Here is a 26,860-nt window from a genome sequence, read left to right as displayed (position 1 = left end):
AATTCCCATACGGGGTGGTGGGCTGCGTCCCCTGCAACTAAAGATTGAAAACAGTGACTGGACTTGGAGCTGAGCTGCACCCTCCACAACTAGATTGAAGGACAATGACTTGGAGCTGATGGGCCCTGGAAAAACACTGTTCCCCAATAAAACAAAATAAAAAAAGTGTTGCAGAAGGAGAGATACCAACATTGAGAGAAGCTGACAATATATTGATTTCAAGTAGGTTAAAACTGTAAATTAATTATGACTCCGGTTTATCTTACATAAATAATAATTTAAAAGTCTAGAAGGTTAACTGATTCTGAGTAGTGAACACACAGTACAATATATAATGTATTATAGAAATGTACACTTCAAACCTAAATAATTTTACTAACCAATGTCACCCCAATAAATTTAATAAAAATTAATTTTTAAAAAGTCTAGAAGGTTGAAAAGATTATCATAATGCTGGATGGGATTGTTGTTTTCTCCTTTTTTGCATGTTTTTATTTAAATGTGCATTATCTGCCTTTTTTTTTTTTTTTTTTAAGTTTCTAGTTAATCGCTTTAAGGGCAATTCCAACCAACGAGAACAGGTTCTTGATTCAGGCATTACAAGTGCTATGATTCCTCCCACTAGAAAGTTCTGGGTGTAAAAGAAAAGGCCCAATGTTCTCTTAAGTGCTCACTAGGCCTCACTAACTGGTACTTCTGAAATGCATAAGGTAGGCTCCTTGGGCCCGGGGTGGCGGGGAGTTGGGGGGCTTAAAAATAAAATCACCCAGAAGGAAGTGTACAGGTGGCTTTTCTCTGTGCTGGGCTGTGTTCCAGAGGCGCTCTCTCTCCTGCTCTGCACTGTCTCACTCTAGGTGTTTGGATGTTTTCCTGGATTTCTGCTTCTGGAGCAGCTCTCAGTGATGATGAAGTAGAAGATGAATTGTTTTCCTGTGTTGTCACGCTTTTCTCTCACGGGGAGACCTCGTTTGATGAGCTGCCCAAAAGCACAGAGATGGTGTCTGGCACCTGCGCTTGGGTTTCAAGGGCAGGCAGCGCCCGGGAGACTCTCTGTGGACCTTTCTCTCCTCACCAGCCACAGGAAATCACATTGATAAGAATGGATTTTCTCATAAAGGGGCTTTGTTTTTCCTGCAGCCAAAAAAAAAGAAAAAAATCAGCCTTGTTTTTCCTGGATTTTAGTAAAGCAAACCAACCCACCCAATGCTGGAATGAAATGGACCTTTGTAAACAAGTGAGGGAAGAAGCCCGGCAAGAGAGGGCGGAGCAAACGCTTGCGGAGGTAACTGCTCCCCCTGGTGTCTCCTTACTCTCTGGAGAATCACACCTGACAGGAAAGACTATCCACCTGTCCCCTTTGTGTGTAAAGAGCCAACTGAGGAAGCAGCCCACAGACGCTCACTCACAGGCGCCGCCTGCCCTTGAAACCCAAGCGCAGACGCGAAACACCATCTCTGCGCTTTGGGGCAGCTCTGCAGCCCCCGAGAGAAAAGCATGACAACCCAGAAAAACGATTGCTCTTCTGGACTATCACTCACAGCTGCTCCAGCAGCAGAAATGCATGAAAACCTCCTAAGGCCAGAGGAGACAGCGCCTTCGGAACACAGCCCAGCCTTCTCCCACGCCTTTGCAAAGACCCACAGCCTTCATGAGAATCATCGCAGACTCCAGAATGAACGAGAAAAAAATACTCTTTGTTTCAAAGCATGTGCCACCACACCCATCCTGTCCCCCTAATTTCTCCTTGAGTACTCTTCACACTAACGAGGCCTGGGGAAGGCGGGGGTGTGGAGAGCAGGACCCAGCAAGGGCACCTCCACAGTGACACCCGTACAGGAAACGAGGGCCCAAGCGCGATTTCTCTGCCTGACCACAAAACCAAGTTTAAGTTTACGGATTACTTAAAAAGGCCCCACAAACTCTCTGTACACAGCTCGGGGGCTTTTCCTCAAGAAGGCAGCACCCCAAAGTGGAAACAATAGGCCTTTGGCTCTGACAGTTCCAGGTTCAAATTCAGTCTCTCCTGTCAACTGTCCTCCAGGCGTTCTCAGAGCTGCTCTGCAAACAAACCTCCTGGGCGAAGGTGACAGGCGTCACACACCACACAGTCCAAGACCCACAAGAAAGAGGCACCCAACACCTACGCCAAGTTCACGGCTTCCACATGCTTGAGAAGGACAAAGGTTTTCTTTCACAGCAAAGTTCTCTGAGAGCGCGTGGGACCCCCCAGGAGAGGTTTCCTGCTCTCTTCCGGAGCAGACATGTGCTGGTAATCCTGCATGCGGCCAGCACCAAGAAGCTCTGCGTCGGAGCAGAACGTTGCCCGGGAACTTGTGAGCAATGCAGATTCTCAGGCCCCACCCAGAATTTGCTAGAAAAGAAACCTGTTGATGAGACCCAGCACTGAGTTTTAACAAGCCTTCCAGGTAATCTGTGGCCTCTGCAGCTTGAGAACCTCAGATGTGGAACGGTTAGGGTCGGGGTTAGGATTGGGGTCAGGGTTAGGATTGGGGTCAGGGTTAGGGTTGGGGTCAGGGTTAGGGTTGGGGTTAGGATTGGGGTCAGGGTTAGGACTGGGGTCACGGTTAGGGGGAGGTGCAGTGCAAAAACCTCAGTTAAATGTGTACCTCCAACTACCACCCCCTGACTCCCCTGAGATACCCACCATCAGGAACAGGAACCCCACTTCTAAAAGCAGTGTCCTGTAAGGAACCTCGTATTTCACAGGTTATTCATTTGAACCTGGATTTTTCCTTCTTTCAACAAACAGGTCAAACGTAGATGTCTGACCATCAGTCACTCAAACAACGGCATTATGTGATAAGAGGAATGGGGCCTGGACATGGGGACACAGAGCGTGTGTGCTAAACGGTGGCACAGAGCGCGCAGGACCACATGCTGCAGCCCGGTGGGTGGTGGCACTGACGGCGCGGTCCCACCCCCCACTAGGGTTCGCGTCCATGAAATCAACGTGTAGCAGAAACTACAGAGTACCAGGCATACGGGATTATTTTACTACTATTACAGGATACTTCAAATACCTCATTTATTTTTATCACTTGTCTATACTTGGGCCTTTCAATTAATCAGCAGCACTTTATTGGGGGGCGGACCTGGAGAGAGGGTACGTTTATCCCAAGTGAGAACACACCCCCACTGTTAAAAGTGACTGGGGAAGATTTCGGGTCCTGTCTATACATTTCTGGAACACTTGTTTGTTTTGTGAATAGTGGACAAATATGACTTTAGTTATCAGGAATAGCAAAGGCTGAAGAAAAATGCACCCACATTGACCTTCCTCCATTCTAAAGGAGGCTGGATGGGGAAGAAGATGCAGGGGGTGTGGACGGAGGTCCTGCTTCACCTCTCAGCTCTCCAGCTGTGCCACCAGGGGACAGACACAAGGGAGCCTGCTTCCCCCTCCGTGGATGGCATGTCCGGTGTGGCTGGTCGCAAGCACTGACATACCCAGAGCCGGCACACAGCATTTTCAGAAATCAATCTCTCCTCCCTTAAAGGATAAAAGAAGTTTTACGGTGCCTTTTGACCATCTTTGTGAAGACGCTCCATCTCAGACCTAAGCAAAGGGATCTCTTCCAGCAAAGAGAAGATTCTTTAGGAAATTTAGATGCCAGCCAGGATTAAGGAGAGTACCCACCAGTTATGCCATCCTTGGGGAAGAGCGGGGAAGAGGCAGGAGAAAGAAGCCACCCTGATCCAACCTCACCCTGTACTTCTGGTTTTCACAGAAAGCAGTTTCATCTCCAATGTGGTATCGAAAGTTCTTTAAGCCCCTTAGTAAATCTTCAGTAAAAAGAAAGGGAACACAGCAACTTACAGTCCAGAAACATTTTAAGCACTTTCTAATTTCTCAAACTATCTACAAGTTCACCATGTCGTCTAACACATATAAATAACATAAGAACATATAACACAGTCAGGTAAATGTAACATGTTTCCCCAGCGTGCCTACACTTAGGAAATGAGAAGAAAATACTCACACTTACAGAAATGGGAACGGGGGAGCCCTAGGAGGTAGAATCAACGCTTTTCACGTAATAAAAATTAAATAGAAATCAACCAAAGGGAAACATAGGGTCTGGTCTGCTGAAAGGGTCCTAGTAAGCACACATGGCAAAAACACACAAAAACCACACCAAGAGAGCCTCACGTTAAAAGTGACAAAAACATTATTTGACCTGCTCTAATTTCAGATAGCCCCAAACCATTACCTCCTGGAAGCAGGAAATGTGTTTCCTAATTTGTTTTTGCAACTCCCCTAAGAAGTCAGCACCCAGCTTCCTACACAGTGGGCAACACTGACACATGGTTTCGGGTGAAGCCACATCACCCCAGGGCCAAGTTCCTGAGCCACAAGCCACACACACACACACACACACAGTTATTTTAAGTCCCCCTGGAACATCCCAGAAGGGAATTAACGCCCAGAGAACACGGCTTTGCACGGGGTGAGCCCTCAAGTCACGCTGACTCTTCCACTTTACAGAGCGCTCCCCCCAGTGTCAGGAAGGCTTGAAACCTGCGCGATGTAGTTCTCACCTGTGCAGCAGGTACTGCCAGGATACTCGTTTAGAGAGAGGCTGAGAGCAGGTGCGTACCCTGCCAGAGCCCCCAGCCTTTCCTAAACTAAACACCACCCACGGTCCCTCAGCCTCCCCTCTTCAGCCTCCTTTTCCACCTCCAACTTCTATTCTGCGTCCTCCGCCCTCCTGCTGACCCGCACTGGTGTTTCCAGAGCTTTCCATCGGTGACTAGCTGAACACCACTGTTCACTGCTGGCTGGTCACCAACACTATTCCCCCCTTTTTCCTTGCTTGGCAGACCCCAGTCCTGTTCAGGTCTTCCTTCCTTCCTTCATTCAATTCATCAAACATCCAGGAATGCTACTACCCCGAGGCACATTCGTGGTGGTGGGTGGGAATGGAGACCTGAAGACCGAGATGACAAATAGCAGAAGAAGTAAATACAGCGTTTGCTAGACAATGGTAAGTGCTAAGGAGAAGAGTCAAGTGGGGGACAGAGTGTTGGAGGCAAGGGAGGCCCCAGCAGGGAAGGGGGCCTGCAGGCCAGGGAGTGACCCTGACCGGTTTAACCGGAGGTCTGACCAGTGGTGTAACCAGTAGTTCTCACGCTCCAGAGTCAGTGCTGCATTCCTAACAGGCCCCCAGACAGTGCTGCCGCCGCTGGTGGCCCAGGGACCCCACTTCGGGGAGCTCTCCTCAAGCCAACCTGCAGGGACAGGCCTGGGAAGCGTGTGAGCCAACACGGCCAACAGAGGGGCGGGGGTCCGGGGGCCTTGGGAGGGCTGTAGGACAGGGGCTCAGCAAGACCCAGGGAGAAGGTCCTCCTTCGGCCTCGGGGCGCTGAGAGCCACAGCCACAGCCACGAAGACCGTGAGCCACTGGCTGAGCAGCACAGCCAGGGCCGGATCTTAAGGACACTGTCCAGTGTCACCCACCCAGGCTTGTCCAGTGGGAGACCACGCACGTTCTTAATTCTTGGAGCCACTTCCAGTTCAGCTTTCCGGTACATTCTGCTGGAGTCCTAACTACTGAACTGTCAGACGGTATCTCCAGCGCAGACCTCTTCTGAGCTCCAGGTCCCGAGGGCTCTGGACAGCCCAGGGACATGTCCCCATGGCCTCCTCCCCTGCCCCCACCCACCCAGGCTCAGGACTAAGCCAGGTCCAGGCCCTCCCACCCGTGCACACCCATTCAGCCACGGGGTGGCGTCATGACCGCCCCAGGGCCCCCAGCCCCCTTCTGCTCCATCTCCTCCAAGGACCACCTCGTCCAAGCAGCTGCCAGCTCTGCGCTGGCTTCCTCCGCCATCCACTCCTGTCCTCTCCACACTGAGCCACGTTTTGGAAAAATAAACCTTACTGCCTGTCCTTCTCTACATAAACTCTTGAATGGCTTCCATCCGCTCTGGGACGAAAGCCGCAGCGCAGCGCTGTGCGGCCCGGCCACGGCCTCTCCAGCCTCTCTGGTCGGCCTCTCAGTGCCCTCTTCCCTCCCCCTCAGGCACCTCCACCTGCAATGCTCCTTCCTCTCCCACCCTCTGCCTTACTACTTCTGTTCAGCCTTAGAACATCCGCTCAAAAGTTACCTCAAAAAGGAAAAGGGGAAAAAAAAAAAAGAAAAGCGTGACCTTCCCAACGAGGCCAGGTTCCCTGTTACACAACTGCAAGTAACCCCTGCTTTTCCCTCTTTCATATCAGCTTGTCCTCACTGGCGACTCCCTATTTAATATAATATCTTGAGGAAGGGTAGGAAGTGGGACAGTCTCGCGTCTCACGATGTCCCCAGCACCTACTACACTGCCTGGCACGCGGAAGATGCTCGAGAAACAGCGTCGCGCTCATTCGCTGAGTGAATGAAAGAGAAGAGCTGGCAACCGAGCCCAGGTCTGTCTTGTCTGGCTCCAAAGCCCCAAAGCCATCGTTCCGTTTCCTTGAATGTTACAGTAGCATCCGTTTTATGGATGGAAAGACAGCCCTTACATAACTAAGTGTGGGGACAGAGTCCCAGGGAGCAGGTTCCAGGCTCTCGGCCTCACGTGGAAAGGTACTGGCTCGGGCAGTAGAGGGCCATCAGCTGTGACTAGTTGGCCATCAGCTGTAACCGGTTAGCCATTAGCCACTGATATAACTGCCGTGGCTACGCTAGGGGGTGGGTTGTTTGGCAGAGAAGCAGACGGCGGATTGTGAATCATGTGGCTCCTGCTTCCTGTGTCTCGCCCGGCCGCCAGCGAGAATACAGTGGTCTGAACCCCCATCCATGCATGGCTCCATTGGCTTCCTTTTTGGCCTCGCCATGTCCTGCGTTCTTGTGCGAGGAGCTGAGAACAGAGTCCCCACAGGACACAAAGCACAAAAAAACACAACTTCCAGCAAACCTGGCCAGAATGCCATCACCTAAAGGACTCGTTAGGCACAACAGCTCCTCAGACACTCAGCGGCCAGCGCCTCCAGCGCCTCCAGCACCCAGACACAGGGTCACAGGCGTCACCGCTACAGCACTGCCCAGGCGGGGAAGCAGAAGCAGGCAGCGCAGCCTGCAGCTGCTCAGCTTACAGCTTCAGGGATTGTATTTTAGAGCCAGTAACAGGAATCTCGTGCTGAAACAGATGAGGTATTTCCAGAAGCTCAGCCAAACACTTCTGCCTGCTCCCTTTATTACCTTTATTTTCTGCGGATGCCACAGAAAAGCTCTGAAACGCTAAGAAAGTCTGACTAAACTTACTCTTCCAAATACCTCCAGCTCCAAAGCCCAAGACAATAGCCTCAATGATACCAGCACAAAAACTCGGTCCTACCAGGAGAAGCTGGTACGTGAAGAGTAACCTGTATGGCTGGAGGTATAGTGGCATGACTCCTAGTAGAGAAGAACAGGACAAAATAAATGCCTAGCAACCATGGTACATCAACATAATGAATTATTCCGGGGTGACACAAACCTAATTTCAAGTACGTGGACTTTGTCAAAATATGAAAACTTTCACACACAAAATAGAAGATGAGCGAGTCTAACCCACATCGTTTGTGGACACAGATTTCCTGCAGATCACACTTGGGGGAGAACAGAAAGGGGCAGCAGGTGTGTGTCTCGCCCTGCCACCCCCAGCTTTGTGACACTAACAAGTCCTGCTCTACTGTGTCACAGGCCTATGGTGAGGCCAGTGAGGAAAGTGCAGGGGCAGATCCCTAAGCCTGTTCTGATAGATACATGGATGGGTGTTGCGGGGGGCCGGAGCTTCAACAGAGTTAAACGGGGTGAACACATGAGTTTCTCTCCACTCCCTCCTGAAAGTCTCCTGGAAAAATGCAGCTCCAGGGGAGGGGCCCCAACGTTCTGGAAGATGCATAGAGATGGACAAGTGAGAACTAAGAGCAAAGAACACATACGAAATGGAAGGGCCACAGAGGGGATGCCGGATGACCCAGCAAAGCCCAGGAAGCAGGACGGGCAGCGGGTGTCGTACCTGAAAAGAAAAGCCTGGTTGGGTGTCTGACATGGAACCTCAGGAAGAAAGGCCGACTCAGGAGAGACAACGAGAGGTGCCCCCACAGCAGGACACTGGGCCCAGAGGAGGGAGAGGTGAGCCCCTGCTGAGAACGGGAGCCGGTCCACGACAATGGAAGTCCAAGAGAACGTGCTGAACGATGAGACACCCGTGGACAAGCTAAAGGGAACTGCTGATGAGTCCGAAGAAAACTAAACAAGTGAAAACATAATGTGATCACTAACTCCAGGAGAAGCCAAACGTTGTATGTTGTATTAAAGAGGAAATGTAATCACAGCATACTAACCGGGTCAGCGTGAAAACTAACTACAATCAAAATAAGATAAACACACAGAACGTCTATTTAGCCAAGATTAATTATATTTAAAGAATGGAGAAGGATTAATTACATTTAAAGAACGGAGAAGATGGAGGGAAATATGCAGGTATACCTTCCAGAAGAGAAAGTCAACAGAAACTATCTAAAACCGGCAGCGGGGGGGAAAGAAACACTAGAAGGAAACAGCCAGGAGTCTGGGAGTGGGTGGTAACGAGAGAGCAGCTACTTTTTGTTATATAACGTGCAGTACACTATTTGGCTTTTTAAACTATACACATGCTAACAATTAAAATTAAACCGAAATGTACAATGAAAATATGTACAAAGAAAAGCACAGCAAGCTGAGGCTGGAGGGTAGCAGGGACGTGTCAGAAAGAAGGGGCCCAGGTGTGTGGAGTCCCGGGGTGAGTCCGAGCCTTTCATTTGTGCTTTTCTACTAGACAGAAAGCAGGGAGGGCAGAAGGCAGCGTTGCTGAGGGGCCGGCCGAGGGGGCCCCGAGTAAACATTTATGAAATTAATGTCGTTAAGAATGCAGCCAGACTGAGGACAAGATGTTAAAATACAACTGGGGGTGGCGTCTTTAAAGAGATGCAAACATTTTCAAAACTCTCCAGAAAAGTGGCTCTCTAAGCGCGATCCCAGGAGAATGGCAGCAGCATACCAGGAACTGGTTAGACGTACATTTCTTAGTATATGTGCTACCGAAGCGAGCACAGAAATACATTTCTTATCAGGTCCACTCAAGCCAGATAAATCAGACAGTCTTGGGGGGAGGGAGGGACAGCAGTCAGTTTGAACAGGACCTCCAGGTGATTCTGGACGTCCAGGGTAAGCATGGGGGAATCACGTGACAACTGGGTCAGTTCGGTAGTGTAGGATAGCCATTGTCAACAAATGGTCCAGGGATCTTGGGGACACGGTGTCCTGGGCCGGGGAGGGGTCTCCCTAAATTGCCTTTTGAGGGAGTCTGTATGTTGGACAAGATATTCACACCCCTTGGGGAGCACCCCCCCCTTGACAGAGAAGAACATGTTTCCATCACAGTGCTAGTGTAAGAGGAGTGTGAATTTCCCATTTCAAACACGGGGGTCATTTCACACCCTGTGTACTCCATGAACCAACAAATGCTAGACTGGGTGTCGAGTTAGTAAGATGTAAAACCTATGTGTGTGTGTGTGTCACATTCCTTTACTTGTTTGGGAACAAAGGAGTTTTTGTTTGTTTTTGTTGGTTGTTTTTAAGATTAAGAAAAGCCACACAATCTAACGCACAGATTATTATCAATGAACTCATACTGTAGTTTCCTTTTTATTTTGAAGTATGTCGAACCCACTGTCAAGTTCAAAGAATAATACAAGCAACGCCGATATACCCTTCCCCTGGATTCACCAGTGATGAATGGCCTTCCACATTTTGTTTATGTCTCCTTCTACACACACGCCCCTTTTTGTGTGGAACTACTAAAAGTGAGCTACAGACATCGTGATACCTCCTGAAATCCTTCCAGCATATATTTCCTAGGAACAAGGACCGCCCTCCTACATAATTACGACACCACTGAAACACCCGAGAAATTTAACACTGATGTTATCACATATTCTGTCTGTATTCAAATTTCCCAATAATGGCCTTTACAATTACAGTTTTGTTTTGTTTTCTCTTAATCCAGGATCCAATCAAGGAGCTGACATGAGTCCTTACCATTCTTTAGTCTTCTTCAGTCTAGAAGGGTCCCAACCCTTTTTAGGACGCTGATATTTTGAAGTCTGGGAAGCTGTCATGCAGAATGCCCTACAGTCTGGGACTCAGGTTAAACATTTTGGGCAAGAATGTGGTCCCTCCCACTACATCCCATCGGGGCACGTAATTGGTCCATCACAGGAGAGTCTGCGTTTGATCACCTCGTCCAGGTAGAGCCTGCCAGATTTCTCCAATCCAGGGATATCTTTTTCCCTTTGTAATGAATCACCTGGGGAATGACACTTAGACTGTGTGAGTATCCTTCCCCACCCCCACCCCTTGCAAATGTTTACACAATGTTTTTCAGTGTTTTTGATGATCCTGGCTAGAATCAATTCCTACCTTGGTAAATAGTGATTCTCTGTATCTTTCACTCACTCTTTCTCCTTTTAACCGGCATTTGTCTATAAGGAGCCCAAAAACACTCTCTTTGGAGTCATTATCACTATGAATGATTTCTACTCACGATATGCCATGAACTTTTTAAATTCAATGTCTCCTTTATCATCATCATTCTTTTTGATGCTTGAAATGTCTCAGATTTGCCCAGTGGGAACCCATTCGAGCTGCTCTTTTTTTTTTCCCCGACATGTCCCCATCAATTTTTGAACACTTCCTTGCTTTCAGGTACAAAGTAATCCAGGCTCATATTGAATTTTGCCTGCCCAGAATGTGGAATAAGTCATTTCTCCAAGGATCCCTGGTTCCTTTAGTGGGAAATGATATTTGGCAACCAAGTTCTGGAGGCTAAGTGTACACTCATTGCTAGTGGGGTATTACTGCCCCCAGACCCTCTCAGAAGACAGAGCTAGGAATTTTTTTAAATCACGTATTCATACTGATACCTCTAACTTAAATCCCAAAATGACAGGGTTCTTTCCCACCTTTTCCATACCATATTTTTATCTCCTTTCTCTGGTACTCTAATGAGTATACTTACTCATTTGCTCTATCCTAAAATATACCCCAAGTAATTTCAGAATTACTACTGTTGATCTACCAACAACAAACCTACTTTGTAGTAAGTTTCTTTGTCGCTCTTTTTTTTCTTCTTTTGAATATATCCCACTGAAGGTATAGAGTGTTGTGTTCATGTGACTTGAATTGTTCTTTCCTATGTGGTTATGTTATTAATCTGATATACTTCTAGGTTCATTTGTTTCTATTTGAATTCAATTTTAGGTTTTTCTCTATTGTTGCTTTAATTTTGTTTTTTGAGTATGTCAATATTTGCAGGGTTCAAAAGTCAAAATTATATAAAAAAGCATACTCAGATGAGTTTCACTCCCATCCATACCTACTTGTTCTTGCTGTGTTTCTTTTTGCAGGAAGCAAATATATACATATTCTTATTTCCTCTTCTTTACTTTGCATTCTTTCTTTTCCTTTTTTTTTCCTTCTTACAGTCAGATCCTGCTGGCCCAGGCCTACCCTGGAGCCTGTGAATACGGAAACCTCAGATGGGTTGAGGATCTCACCACCTGGCCAGGGGATAAGAGTGAAGAGAAGAAGCCTGACCTGGGGGTTGTGAGGTGTGGTTTCTTATTCCCCGTCAATTCCTCTTCCTCTGAGCTGATGTCCTTCACGTAGGGTTGTGGGCCCCAGATCCCTCATCTTTTTTTAATTGTGGTGAGTTACCCATTTTTAAGTATACAGTTGTGTGGCATTAAGTACAGTCACACTGTTGTACAACCATCACGCTTATCCATCTCCGGGATTGTTTTTCATCTTGCCAAACTCCCCATTCTCCCTTCCCCAGGCAACCACCATTCCACTTCTGCCTCTATCATTTGACTACGCTGGGAGCCTCCTATAAGAGGAATCATACAACGCCCATTGTTTCTTACCACATACCATGTATGTTGATGTGTACTTTCTTTTTCACTCAGTAAATCTTGAAAACCACTCTGTACCAGTTCCTAAGAATCTTCCTCTTTTATTTTTGCAGCTGCACAGTTCAGTGGATGTACCTCGTTCACTCATCCTGGATGGTCATGTAGGTTGTGCCCATGTTTACATGACAGATAATGGTGCCATGAATGACCTTGAGGGTCTGTAGTTATGGAGGTCCATCCTAGAAATGGGACTGTCAGCTCACAGGGTAAATGCAGACACAGACCCAGCCAAATTCCCCTCGATGGGGGTCGTACCAGTTTGCATTCTCACCAGCACTGAGATCGTGCTTGTTTCCCAAGGGCCCCACCAACAGAATGGGTTCAAGGTTTTACACTTTTGCCAACATGATCAGTGGGAAATGCTAGCTCAGTGATTTTAATTTGTATATCTATCTTTATCTTTAATTTGTATATCTAGCAAAGGCTCGCTGCACTGCCTGATGTGCCTAGAAGCCAATACTACGGCCCCAACTTTTGAGAAAAGAAAAGGTTTTATTTGCGAATCGACTGGCATGACGGGAGGCAAGGTGCAAAACTATCTACTTTGATCAAGGGCTCGAGGTGGGATTTTAAGGGGTTTCAGGACAGGATCTTCCTGGACAATGGACCCTTCGCTTCCAAAAGGGTTCTGCCATTCAGGTTCCAGTCAAGTTCCGGTCTTTTGGTTCCGTGGTGGGGAGCAGCTAAGGGTTCACAAGTGCTACTCGTAAGTGGTGTATCCAAGGTATAAACTTCGGTTCTGGGTCTTGTTAGAAACAGGACAGGACCCGTGTGAGCAGGTTCTGCGGTTACATTTTTTCATATGTTTAAGGGCCATTTGTATATTTTTCCGTGGAATGTCTCCATATCTTTCATCCATTTTTCTATCAGGTTTTGGTCTTCTTCCCTTTGACTTTTAAGAGCTTTTATATCAGCCTTGTATCTGTGACTCACATTTTTTTTAAAATCTTGCTCAAGAACGTACTGATTAGGCTGTCTATGCCCTCCCACACGTCTAGATGAAAATCTGCAGTGGCTCCACTGACATACACCGGACGACCAGGGATCAGACAGCACGCACAGCCCATAAACGTTAACAGCGCTCGGAGCAGACCCAGGAAGCCGGCCAACCTGTGCTCAGTGCTCTCCCGCAGCTCACAGCCTTCTAACCATCCCTCATCTGTATTTCAAGTGAGAAAAATATTCTCACTGGCTGAAGTTTTTGAAAGGTACTTTCCTGGGCTTTCAAAGGAAGTTCTCATCTCTCCAATCAACGTGGATGTTCACTTATTTTTATTATGGCTCAAGCAACCTATTAGTTAAAAATTTAAGTTACTATTTAACTTTTAAAAATCTGATTCATCAAAAAAAAAAATCTGATTCATCAGCTCACTGGGGGGCACCTGAAGTCTAAAAGCAAAGTTTATGAAACGCCCCTGGATTGCTGATGACAGGAAAATGCTAAGCACGTTGTTCTGTTTACTGACCCAATGACGTACAGCAATGAAGGTCTTTACAACACTGAACAGTTCTTATCGGAACAGATAAACCATCTATAAATAGACTCAGCCAACAGGTATCACCTCATTCATAACTTGAGTTTTAGGCTTTAAACTGGTTAAACTTGCTTAAACCGAAATCAGAACAAATTACATGGAATGAAAAAGAATAACGACTCACAAAAGCCTCTGACCTCAACACCACCAAGGCATTCCCAATACCATGGAGCCCGAACTCAAAACAGGGATATAAACAGGCAGTTTGTACCTTTGTTGACGACAGCAGGTCTACTTCCCTGTGGGCACAGAAGGCTCTAAAATTTTTGTAAAAGTTTTTAAAAAATTATCCAACAACAACAACAAAAAGATTATTTAATAAACTAAAATTCCGGGAGCTGTGTATCCCGAAATCCTTCTGCACACATAGATCTTTAGAAAAATAGCTAGGATTTCAAGGAAAGAGCTAGGAATAGCTGGGATTTTAGAAATAGCTAATGTTTCAAGGTACCAGCATATAGACTCTGTGTGCAAAAGGGCTTAAAATAATGCACAGTGACAGCGCCTCCTCTGTTTACAGCTAATAATGCTAAAATGTTACTTGGTCCTTCAGTTTATCTCATGTTTAGAACATCCATCCACGACACCATGTCTCTGCAAAAACAGGGCCCCAGCACCCGTTCGGGCCTGCGTTGTTGGCCCAAGGCCTTGCGAGAGCCTTAGACAAGCAGGCAGGACACCTGTGTCAGCTGCATAGCCAGGGCCCTGGCTCAACGTGAGCTCCAGTTTTGAAACTTAAGAAAAATCAAATAACACAAGTTGTAACCGGAGTAACACCAACTTGCCTAAAACAAGCAGGAAGTATTTGGACAGAAAAATAAAACTGTACCTACTGGAAAAATTCCTTTTCCTCCCTTACGCCGATACTGAATCCACTTACCCTTATCCACTAGCCTCAAAAAACTTGAAAATTACAGGGCAGTCAGTGCAATTCATCAGGAAGTTCTCAGAGTTACTTATGTTAGATATTGATGAGAAAGCATACTGCCCACCTGGAAGCCAGCCTTCAAGAATTACAGGCATTTCCTAATATACATTTATCCAAATAGTAATAAAAATTAACAGTCCGTCTTCAATAAGTATCTGAACATGTTCCATAAAGTTCTTTAATTTCCTAGAAAATCTGAGCTTAAAGGATGTATTTTGTCCATTGATCTAAAACCTTCACTGAGTCAAAGTAAAATATGTACAAATTTTATCTTTAGGGGTTATTTACATTTTTTATTTCTAAACGTTATAATAAAATCTTTTATTAAATTCCTCCTTATACTGTTTGAAATTTGTGTGCGTGTACAGGCACTACTTTTCAAAATTATTAAAAAAAAAAAAAAAACAGGAAATTTGGCCAATACCTCAAATAAAACCAAACCCCATTCCCAGCATACACCCTCTCCTACAAATACGACTCCCCAACACACACACACACAAAAAAAAAACACGAAAAATAATTGTTACTATTTCCCTCAAGACATTTTTCCACAAAACTTTTACATAGTTATAATCGTGGTACGTGTATACATACAATCAATTTAGCATACCACTCTCTTCACTTGTATCAGAAACACTAATCTAAATTATATTAGAGACTTTGTAATCATCATTTTTAAGGCCACATAATAGTCTTCAGTGGATGCCTAACTCTTTGTCTGATATTTCTATTGTAACTAATGTTTAGACCCTATTTCCAGAATTTAAACAAAATTAGTGTTTGGAAGGGAAGCAACCCATGAGCTTGGTTCCCTTTACAACTGTGTCTGTGTAGGCCACGTGGAATTAAATTTTTCCTATATGTCAGACCCTACACTGGAATAATCCCTAATAATTCTGAATCTTCCTGGGGGCAAGTAAACTTTAGGTTTCCCGTAAGGTATACACCTTATATGAGATCTTCAATGTCAAAAAACAGGTCAAAGGGCAGCTTCAAAACAACAAACATGGGAATTATACCATTTTTTTGCACAATGAAGCATTTATTATATATATATTTTAATTTATATATTATATACTTAAGTAGTTATCTGGATGATGGGATTATACTGATTCTTATTTTTCTTATTTTGCTTACCGGTATTATTTCCTTTCATTTTTTTAAACAATGAACATAATTTAGCTTCTGTCCAATATGATCTCAATTGTGTACTTCTATACACAGTCATGGGTATATGTGTCTGTGTGTGTACGTACAAAAACGTCTTAGAAGGAAATGCACTAAAATGCTAATGGTATTTTTCTCAGGATAATGGGATATTTGGTCATGTTTTATATTTAATATCACTCTGCATTTCCCTTTTTTTTAAATAGCATTTTACTTTTATAATATGAAAAGGGCATTTTTTTAAGACTAACAAAATTGCTTGTGATCCAAACACACAAAGGAACGTCATCTGCCTTTTGGCCATCCATCCCACATACAGACCCAGAGGTGAACACACACACCCCAGAAGCTCCCACATGCACCTGCTCTCTCTCACACGTTCATTTCCTCTCACACACCAGCTCCCACATGACCTGCTCTAACATGTAGTCACTCTCTCTCATTCACACACACAGACATACTCACACACACTCAAATTCAAGGCTAGGGTAGAAACCTGAAAGGACGCTGAAGCCACTAAAAGGTACGGCCAAATGGCCCCAGGAACTTCTAACTCCCACCAGCAGAGTTGCAGGAATGAACAGCAGGGAGACCTTCTGTGTGTCAACACCTCCTTCAACAGCCTATTTACACAGGTATCGCACTGAAGAGGGCAGAGAATGCCTACAAGGTTACTGAAGGGCGTTCAGGGTTTCCTTGTGGATGGTTCTCTGCAAAGGATCAGGGACAATCAAAATGTAAATGCTTAAGTGAGTGTCATAATAGCATGTGAAGATAATCTTTCCAAGTAATTCCTTTGAAAAATAAAACCAAAAGAAACCAATCCTTTCTCACAAGACTCTGAGCATGTAGTTTACAATTTCTGGTTGACAGTGAGTGAGTAGCAACTGCATTTTGTATCGGTCCTCTCAGTATGGGGTCATGTCAATGAGGAATCTTCAGACGTGGTCCAAGCTGTTAAAACTAACCGATTCCAAGTTCACAACTAGTGCCTGGGCGCATCTGACTCTCAATTCCTGTTTCGACCAGAAAGCTCCACTGTAGTGCTCGTTCTCCTATCCTCTCCTGATTCTTGCTAACACGGGGTTATATTACACCACACCTGATCTATCACCAGATGATGTAATGAGATCCAAACACACCATGACATTGCTGAAGAAAGAGGGACACAAAAGCCATCTGTATTATAAATGGCAGCTGCTTCTATTAAAAATTCAGATACAGCACTTAAATAATTTAAAAAGCTTCCTTCATAAACAGATTACATAAAAGATACTGAACATGCTACCTTTGAAAATTTCACAATACCCAAGATAATCGAGTTGCTTTTATCAAGAACAGTAACATGACCAGCTTAAGAGTCTCATTCACTCAATATTTTGAAATCTCAAGGTGGAAAGTACAAAAACTTAATGGTCTTTACTGCTGTTATTCCGCTTATCTGAACTGTTTCTAGGGTTTTTAAAGAATCATGAATGTTTTAAAAAGGATTCTTATCTTGTAGAGATATACACTGAAATATTTATGGATGCAATGATATGTCAGGTATATGCTTCACAAATAATCTGGGGGCAGGGAGTGTACAAATGAACTAAGCTTGCTGCAACCGAGCGATGGTTGCAGGGTGGAGAGGGGAACCATAGACTATTCTCTCTACTTTTGTATAGGTTCAAGATTTTCCATGTAAGTTCAAACCTATTCATCGTGAGGTGGAACTCTTCACTTTTCTCTAAACTACTTCATTATCAAAGAATACTTCTTTGCTTTGTTTTGCTCCTCTATAATATAGTATTCTGACAATGAACTCGGAAAAAACAAGCCTGAGTCATAATAAAGGAAAGCAACGCTTACACAGACACAAAAGTCAACCTTTCATTACCCGGTAAATTATCTGCTCCAAAATAGGAGCTCGCCTCTACCCTTTCAGGAGGCTCACTCAAGTCTGGGTACTTCGATCCACTCTGACACTGCTTCTTCCTGAGCAGTCTGGGAGAGCAGATGGAAGAGGCGATGCCACAGATCGCTCTACACTGGCCCGTCCCCACCAAACCCAGAGTCATCTGGGCCTTACCACCAAACTTCAAATTCCACCAGGAGCCATCAAAGAATTTTGACTCATTTCCACTTCCTGATTACAAGAAAGCTCAGCCCCAGATAGCGACCCAAAGCTTTTCCCACCGTAATTAACCAGGGCAGTCACAACAAAAGGTGTCTCTCTAACGAAAAGGATTGTATGGAAGTCAGTAAGACGACCCGTTGTGGGAATATTTTGAACCACGAAATCTAAGAAGCGGAGAGCCATCTAAAGGTGAGGAGCCAACAGACCTAGTTCTAGTCCCTGTTCTAGCACCGACAATTCAGGGGGGCCTTGGGAAAGTTACTGAATCTTTCTGGGCTCCCAGTTTCTTCCCTATAAAGTGGAATGAAGCCTGCTTGCCTTCTACCACCTCAGAGAAAGGCAGTGATGATCCAGGGAAAACATAAATGAGAACAAATGTGGTACTGTCTTAACATCCTTGGTGTAATGAGAAGACGGGTTTTGGAGAGACAACATTACACTAGCAAAAAAACAAACAAACAAACAAAAACAACCAGGGATGCCCCAGGTGCATCAAAAGAATCTGAACCAGCAATCATGCTAACCATACCGGAAATGATAGCTTTTATCTTCCTGGGTTGAAAACTCAACCAAGGAGGCCTGACCCAGAAGGACGCAGTTCTTTACACTGACAGCTCGAGGGACACCGCGAATACTGGGGGTCGGGGGCCAGGAATCCCTTATAAAGGTTCTTAATGTTGTAACTGACCCGTTTAATAGCAGAGTGTCAATTTCACCGCTTTTCTTAAACATCTCTTGGCTTCCACACGCATATGTACTTGAACACCCACGTCACAAATGTGTGCCTGTGTGAGAAGTCAATAAAATACCACAACTAGAAGATCAGCATTTTAGGGATTGCCTACAAAACGCTTAAAAGGGAACCCCAGCAATCTATCTGATGTCTACCAAGTTATTCGCGGAAGGCAAGCAGGCTTCATTCCACTATATAGCCTTGTGTTGTTGTCTTCACCTAAACTTTCAAAAGTGCGGAGATAGAGAGGGGAGGGCTGGAACTGGAGCCCTCCCCCAGAGCCACTGCTCCGTGGGACCCTGGCCACACCGCACTTGCGTGTTCCGTGGTTGCCTTTGCGTCTCATCTTCCCTACAAGGAGTGGAGGTGGCCTGATGGAGTTCTGCTCGAGTTTGCATTCGCCATGGCTCATCTCTCCCTCTGGGGCACATCCCCTTCCTCTCTGCACAGAAGGTACCGAAGTGAAAATGTGAAGCGCTCACTGTCTCGCAAGCACTCAAAGATGAGTCTACAGAGAACACACGCCAGAAAAGTCATCAGCATGACCTTAGGCAGCCAAGCACAGCCTGGCGCTGGCCGACTGAAGGAGTGAATTAGTTCAGCCACGCCAGATCTGTCCCCCAGGGGAAGGACCCGCTGGGCACTTCTCCATTCGGGGGGCACCTTCTATCAGGCAGCGTGGGAGCGCCTGTCCCCACGCCAGAAACTCCCCTCGGTTTAGGGATGATCAGCTCGCGTGGCGTGGGAGAGCGGGGTCGGGGGTCACCTGGAAAGTAACTGACGCCCTAGAATAGCAGGTCTTCAAAGAAGGAAGAGGAGCTTTGGTGCGATTCAACCAGAGGTGAGGACAGAAGCGAACAAAAAGGCGGCGCGGGGCCGCTGGTCTTCACCGCGCCTTCCCCGACCAGAGCGGGCCGCGTGGGCCCAGGGGAGGCGCGCGTGGGCCCGGGCGCGCTCGCCGAGTTACCTGCTCTGCCCCGTAGACCGTCGCGAACTGGACGAAGTCCTCGATGCGGACGAAGCCGTCCCCGTCCCCGTCCAGGGCATCGAACACGGCTCGGAGGCGGGGGCCGTCCTCCGGACACCCCGCGGGCTCGCTCGGGAAGGGGCAAGTCTGGCTGAAGTCCGAGGGTCGGTCCGCGTCGCCGGGACCCCCCTCCAGCGCCAAGTCGCCCGCCGCGGGCGAAGGGAAAGAAGGGAAGAAGTCGACGTCGCCCCTCCGGTGGAGGCTGTGGCTGAAATCCTGCGCGTGGAGGGACGGGCTCTCCGGGCAACTTGGGGGCCCATCGTCCTCTGACTCTTTAGTCCAAGGGAAAAGCGGGCCGAGCTCCGGCCGCTGCCGGTCGGGGTCGGGGTCGGGGTCAGGCTCCGAGTCCGGGTAGGCGCCCCGGCCCGGCCGCAGGCAGGAGGCTCCCGGAGCCAGCCAGGCGCTCAGGCCGGCCGCGGGCTCCGGCGGACAGAGCCCCGGGCGCGGGGCGGGGTCGGCAGGCGTCGGGGCGGCCCCTGGCCCGTCGGGCCCGCCAGGCTCCGGGTCGGGGCCCGGACCGCCCGCGGGGGAGGCCGGCCGGCCCGGCTCCATCTTCATGGACGCGGCCCCGGCCGCGGCGCGGGCCCGCGAGGCCAGTGGTGCGGCGGGCCGCGCGGGCGGCAGACAAAGGCGCTCAGGGCGCGGCGGCGGGCGCGGGCATCCCCGCGGCGGCGCGGGCGGGCGCGCGCGGGGCGCCCGGGCTGCTCCGGCTGGTGCTGGGGCCCTGCTCCGCCCTCGCCCATCTTGGCGCTGCGCCTCAGCTCCCCTCGGCCCGGCGGCGCGGCGGGCGCGGGCCCATGGCGGCGGGCGCGGGGAGGGCGCGGAGTTGGACGGGCGGCAGCGGGCGGCCGAGGGGGAGCCCAGGGGCCGAGGAGGCGGACGGAGAGGACGCTGAGGACGCTGAGGAGGCTGAGGAGGCTGAGCGGAGAGGATGAGGCGCCGGAGGTACCCAAGTGAACGCCGCCTCCCTTGCCCCGCCCACCGTCGGGCTGACGTCAGCACGTCACAGCGCCCGCCGGCCCCGCCCCTCGCCAGCTAGCTATAAAAGGTCGAGCGGAGGCGCTGGGGGTCAGTGTTCCGCGCGCACCGCGGAGTGTCTGGGCCGCTTGTCCCCCGTTCCTTGCACCGGCCCTAGCCTCGGACGCAAGAGGTGACTGTCCTCAGAGACTGCGAACACGGACGCCCTGTCACCGCTGGGGCGTGCAGGTACAGACGACCCACGCATGGCGCGGATGGATAAACTGCGCCGAGAGCCCAGCGAAAAACACAAATATGCACCTGTCACAAGGGGGCTGAGTTTTGCCTGCGTAAAGCGCTCTCACAAACGGACAAGCAAAGACCACGTTCTAATGGGATGGGGGAAGGGCTCATGGCATTGAGCGCAGGCCCCGAGTGGCACAGCTTCCCCGCACACTTGCGCTCTCTGCGCTCGCCAGGCTCCTCCCGCAGCCGGCGCCCGTCCGCCGACGCCCGCGGCAGGGAGAGGTGGGAGGTGGGGGCGGGATTCACCAGCGGTGGTGAGCAGAGGTTGGCAGAGGCTGGCAGAGGCAGAGCTGGCCGGCGTACTCCGTTTCTGACTATGGGAGAGCCCCCAAAATGCTGCTCATCTCACTTCTACCCGAAGGTACATGTGGTCGAACACTGAGACCTTTTTTTTTTAAGCCTATGACAAAGGTGTTTTTCACAGGATATCCCACGTTGACCGCCAATCTGCAGTCAGTCCTCCAAAGCAGCCAGCCTGACTTTGACAACTGACATCTGTTTCTCTAGATGTCACTTTCATCAGTGAGGACACAGGGCTCTAGAGAGGAACGTGGGCACCCTGCAGCAGTCATGAAAGGGGAGACTGCTAGTTAGGAGCAGGTGAGCTGCCAGGCCCCGGGCGAGGTGCTAAATTTAGCCTGTAATGAAATGTATCAGGGGAAAGTATGAACTGGTATTTTTATATGCCGTGGGCACCAGCACCAGATATGTTTCATAAGCAGCTTTGGCAAGAACCAAAGGAAACTGAACCTCTGCTTCCAAGTGTACAAGGAGGAGCAGTGTGTTAATTAAATGAGTCATCTCCCATGACAAAAATCCGAGGGCACCTGGTACCAGATTTTGTGAGGTTGACATTGGGAAAAGAAAATTGAGGAGGGGTCCCCTTCCCCAAACTATATTCTCAATTTCTTGGAACAGCTATATGCTCTTATGAGGAAGATACTGCATTCAAAGAGAAAAAAATCTCCAGTTTTGGCAAGAATCCAAAATCGGGCTGATGCCTTGGGCCAGATGCAATTTTCAGAGGTAGTTATAGTGATGTGTCAGCCTTTCTAAATAGGGGTGCTAATGTGGGTGAGGAAAAAAAATAACAGGGCTGCATCCTGAGGAGGCAGGCAGTCCTGCTGCTGCTGTGCCAGTGTCCGAAAGTTCTGCATCCCTTGGCTGGCTGATGTGCCAAAATGGAACCCAAGCATGGTAAACATGCACCTTCCTGCTTGGACCAGTTCAAGAGACTGATCATGAAACATTAAAAGTGACAATTCATAGAAAGTGACAAAACATAAAAAGTAAGTCATTCGGACCTCAAGTGTCCCATGGACTTCTTTTTTTTCTTTCTTTTTTTTTCTTTTTTTTTAAGGAGGGCTCAGCTCACAGTGGCCCATGTGGTGATCGAACCGGCAACCTTTGTGTTATCAGCACCACGCTCTAACCAACTGAACTAACCAGCCACCCTGGACATTTTTCATTAGTAACATTTCAGATGAAATGAACCAGCTTGGTACACACAGCCCCTGCTGCCATTTTGACTTCTCCTCCACAGCCACTCCTGTGCATGTTTTGATTCAATTATGTATCAGGTACACAGAAGAGGAAAGAAGAGTGGGGTGCAGCTCACATCTCTTGGTTTTGGGGTCTGGGTGAATGTCTGTGAAAACCTCCCTTTGTGAATGTAAACGGTTATCTTTGAAACTCTCTCCAAGCAAGTGGGTCTCCTGATCCCTCTTCCCTGGTGACCTTTGGCCTGAGGGGAAAGATGGAAAGGAAACTCAGCAGATAACTGGCTGTGGGGCACAGCCCTGTTGGAGCTGCCAGGGGGGTGGAGGGAAACTGGATCAGGAAACCTTAGTTGTAGGATGCACATATCTCCCGTGGGGTAGGGCGACTGACGGAGGGGGAGGCGTACAGGCAAAGCTTGATTTGATCACAAATCCATTTTTTTTTTAAGATTTTATTGGGGAAGGAGAACAGGACTTTATTGGGAAACAGTGTGTACTTCCAGGACTTTTCTTTTTTTTCCAAGTCAAGTTGTCCTTTCAATCTTAGTTGTGGAGGGCGCAGCTCAGCTCCAGGTCCAGTTGCTGTTTTCTAGTTGCAGGGGGTGCAGCCCATCATCCCTTGCGGGAGTCGAACTGGCAACCTTGTGGTTGAGAGGACGTGCTCCAACCAACTGAGCCATCTGAGAGCTCAGTGGCAGCTCAGCTGTAGGTGCCATGTTCAATCTTTAGTTGCAGGGGGCACTGCCCACCATCCCTTGCGGGATTCGAGGAATCGAACTGGCAACCTAGTGGTTGAGAGCCCAGGCTCCAACCAACTGAGCCATCCGGGAGGCAGCTCAGCTCAAGGTGCCCTGTTCAATCTTAGTTGCAGGGGGTGCTGCCCAGCATCCCTTTCGGGACTCTAGGAATTGAACCGGAACTTTGTGGTTGAGAGCCCACTGGCCCATGTGGGAATCGAACCAGCAGCCTTCGGAGTTAGGAGCACGGAGCTCTAACTGCCTGAGCCACCAGGCCGGCCCCACAAATCTATTTTTTTAAATGCACATTTTTTAAAACCAGAAAGAAATACACCAAAATTGTAGTAGATGTTACATATGATTTCCCCATGTTTGCTAGTCTGATGAACATACAATGGCATCTCATCGTCTCTTATTTGAACTTCACTGAATGCTAGTGGGGTTCAATGTTTCTTTCTGTTTTTAGTGACCAACTTGGATCCCACATCTGTGACCTGCACAGTTTAGCACTTAGTTTTCTATTGGATTCCCTGACTTTTTCTTTAGATATTCCCCCTCATCAGATTTTTTTTCTTTAAATGTGGAACGCTTCCCAAATATGCGTGTCATCTTTATTCAGGGGCCATGCTAATCTCTGTATCGTTCCAATTTTAGTATATGTGCTGCAGAAGCAAGCACGCTGATCCGTTTTTGATGTTGCGAATATCTTCTCCCAGCCTGTGGCCCCTTCATGAACTCTGTTGAGACGATGAGACAGAAATCTTTAATTTTGAGTAGTTAAACCCATTAGTTTTCTTCTTGGTGGCTTTGCTAATCATGAGGAAATGATGGAGTGTTCCATAGCCGGTGTCAGTTATCTGTCTAAAAACCGCACAACTAGATCCCTATGTCACATCAGATACAAAAATAATTACAGAGTAATCAAAGGCATAACGGTGGAAAGTAAAACTCTAAAACTTCTAGAAGACATTGGAAAACACACTTATGACCTTGGAACAGGAAAATTTCTTACACAAGAATAAAAATCACACACCATTAAAGAAAATAATGATTTAAACTTAAATACATTAAAAGTTGAACCTTCCGAAAAGTACAGGGACTCAAATCAGATCAGTGAAGGCTGGTGTCATGTAGGGCGGCCTGCGGGGTCTCAACTCCAGCTCCCCACATAAGAACGCAGGACATGGTGAGGCCAAAAAGGAACACCCACTGAGCCATAGATGGGGGAATCATACCGCTATTATTGTCTCACTGGCAGCTGCGTTGGAGACACAGGAAGCAGGAGCCACACAATCCGCAATCCACACTCTGCTCTTGCTAGCTCAGCCACCATCTTCTTGCTAGCCCCCATTTTCTGCTAGCGTAGCCACGGCAGTTATATTAGTGGCCAATGGCTCACTGGTTATAGCTGACGGCCAACTAGCCACGGCTGATGGTCATCCAATCACAGTTGATGGCCATTTATTACCTGAGCCAGCACCTTTCCACGTGAGGCCGAGAGCCTGGAAACTGCACTCCTGGCTCTGTCCCCACAGCTGGGAGAGAGGAGAATTTGTTGGAGTGAAGGAACTGTTCACTATCTTGCTTGTAATGGTGGTTTTATAATTGTATGTGTTTGTCAAAGCTCATAGAACCGCATGCTACAAAGGGTGAGTTTTACTGTGTGTAAATTATACTTAAAAAAATAAAAAATAAATACATAAATTATATTCTAGGAAAAAAATATTTTTTTAATTAACCTTCTGTTTGACAAAAGACATATCATAGACTGGTGTGAGTTTGCTCGGACTGCTATACCCATGGACTGGGTTGCTTGAACAACAGACATTTAGTTTTCACAATTCTGGAAGCTGGGAAGTCCCAGATTAAGATGCTGGCAAATTCGTTCCTGGTGAGAGTTCCCTTCTTGTCTTGTAGGGACGGCCTCTTTCTAGGTGTCCTCACTTGGCAAAGGGAGCTATTTCTCTCTCTGCCTCTTCTTATAAATCCCATCACTGGAGCGCCACCCACCTGACCTCGTCTAACCCTAATCACCTTCCAAAGGCCCCAGCTCCAAATATCATCCCATCGAGTGCTAGGGCTTCAATGAATGAAGTTCAGTCCATGGCAACTGGGAAGAGATTTAGAACAGATGTCTCTGACAAAGGATTTGTTTCCAGAATATGCAAAGAATTCCTCAAACTCAGGTAAAAGAGCATAAAGCAACTTAATAAGTTGTTTCAAGGTTTCAAAACAAAACAAAACAAAAAAAAAAACAGTGAACAGCCACCCAGTACAAAAATGAGCAATGGATATAAATGAGCCATTCCAGAGGAGGAAACTCAAGTGGCCAATAAACATATAAAAAAGGTGCTGAACCTCACTGCTACTCAGGGGAATGAGTAAAGACAGCCTCTGGCCCAAATCAGAGGAAAAATGAAGCCTAACCCCCGCTGTGTGTGGGGGTTCACCTTACTGATTACAGCTGAAGGAAGGTCTGTGTGCCCTTCAACCCAGCACATCCACTTCTGTACCTTCCAGAGAGACGTGTGCCAAGGTTCCTGAGGAGAAAGGAAAGGGTGTTCACACAGCACCGGTTTTCATAGTTCCATGAAGAGACTGCTGAACGGCTGAAGTGCAGTCTATTGTGGTGGAATACTAGGTAGCAGATTCAATGAATAAGCCACATCTGCCCACCTCAAGGTGGGTAGACTTCTACAACAAGGGAACAGCAAGTTACGGAACAGATAATGTGTGATGCCCTTTTTGCAGAGTTTAAAAGCATGTCCTTGATGACATCTATTGTTGTCAAGCACCTGTATTTGTAGTAAAAATACCAAAACAAGCATGGGAATTATATTGGGGGGAGAGAAAAAGAAAGGGGTGAAAGGTAGAAATTTAGCTATACCTGTGACATTTATTTCCTTAAAGGACAGACAGACTGGGAGCAGACATCTGGTGAGAAGGTGGTGAACGCATGGCTGTCTCTCGTTATTATCTTATTACTAAGTCTTATCCACATATTTTAAGAATTTTGTAATTAAACAACACTTTTTTAAATTAAATTTAAAAATCCTCTAGCGAGTCTCAAAGATGCCCACCTCTGTTTATATTTTTCTCTTTCACATTGTCTTTGATCCATTTGGAGTTTTTCATTTCCGTGTAGTGTAAGGTAGGAACCTGACTTTGTTTTTCTCACGTAATGAGCCAGTGTCCCCATGAAATCCAAGGCAGAGCCAGCCAGTGGTCTGGTGTGAGCCTCGTGCAGGGCAGTTTGGGGCAGCTGACCTCAGTGGCCCTGGAGATGAACAGCCGGAGAAGGGCTGAATTCTATTCTGGAGAAAGAAGACGACATCTACCACAGTCCTGTGATGGGGGTCAGGGTGAGTAAGGAGCAGCGCCACCAAACAGCCTGCACTGGGCACCCCAAAAAGAGGTCCTGGACTGGGCCACGTGACCGGTGCCTCTTCCTATGGTTCCCACCTTTCAGCCAGGTCCCCCTCCTCCTCACGGAGCCTCTTCTCCCACATGGCCACCCTTTCTGGCTGGTCTCACCCTCCTAGGCCCTGAGCTGTCATCCCGGATGGCTCACCAATTCTGAACTGTCACGTGAGGATAAGGGGGAGGGAGAAGTGGCGGGAGATTGCCGAAGGACAGGAGGAAGTGTTTTGCAGGTAATAGGTATGGTCCTTATTGAGGTTGCGGTGATGATTTCACGGGTGCAGACTTACATGTCAGAACTCATCACATTATACACTTTCCCTAAGTGCAAATTATTGTATGTCGATCAGACCTCAAGCTATAAACAAAAACTGCCAGCCGATATTTTTAATTTACAACTTTGAAAACACGATTAACATTTTGTAGAGAGA

The 26,860-nt window shown here is 47.5% G+C and overlaps 1 protein-coding gene and 1 non-coding gene across 2 annotated transcripts in view; both read right to left on the bottom strand.

The window, feature by feature from the left end:
* The window catches only part of RAB11FIP3 (RAB11 family interacting protein 3), a 77,619-nt gene extending 51,101 nt beyond the window's left edge, over positions 1-26,518 (bottom strand). Inside the window, exons 1-4 of the mRNA XM_033102110.1 lie at positions 26,500-26,518; positions 20,833-21,048; positions 20,598-20,677; positions 19,451-20,428 (exon numbers count right to left, since the gene is read on the bottom strand). Coding sequence (XP_032958001.1) covers positions 19,451-20,428; positions 20,598-20,677; positions 20,833-21,048; positions 26,500-26,518 — 1,293 coding nt within the window. The remainder of the gene's footprint in view (positions 1-19,450; positions 20,429-20,597; positions 20,678-20,832; positions 21,049-26,499) is intronic.
* LOC117019896 (U6 spliceosomal RNA) lies at positions 23,584-23,687 on the bottom strand. Its single transcript, XR_004422581.1, has one exon. It is a non-coding gene; the product is annotated as a U6 spliceosomal RNA (small nuclear RNA).
* Positions 26,519-26,860: the final 342 nt, after the last annotated feature.

The sequence above is a fragment of the Rhinolophus ferrumequinum genome (genome assembly GCF_004115265.2).
Source record: "Rhinolophus ferrumequinum isolate MPI-CBG mRhiFer1 chromosome 15 unlocalized genomic scaffold, mRhiFer1_v1.p scaffold_54_arrow_ctg1_1, whole genome shotgun sequence".
NCBI lineage: Eukaryota > Metazoa > Chordata > Mammalia > Chiroptera > Rhinolophidae > Rhinolophus > Rhinolophus ferrumequinum.
The sequence above is the reverse complement of the archived record's forward strand: the minus strand, read 5'-3'. Positions and strand labels throughout refer to the sequence as shown.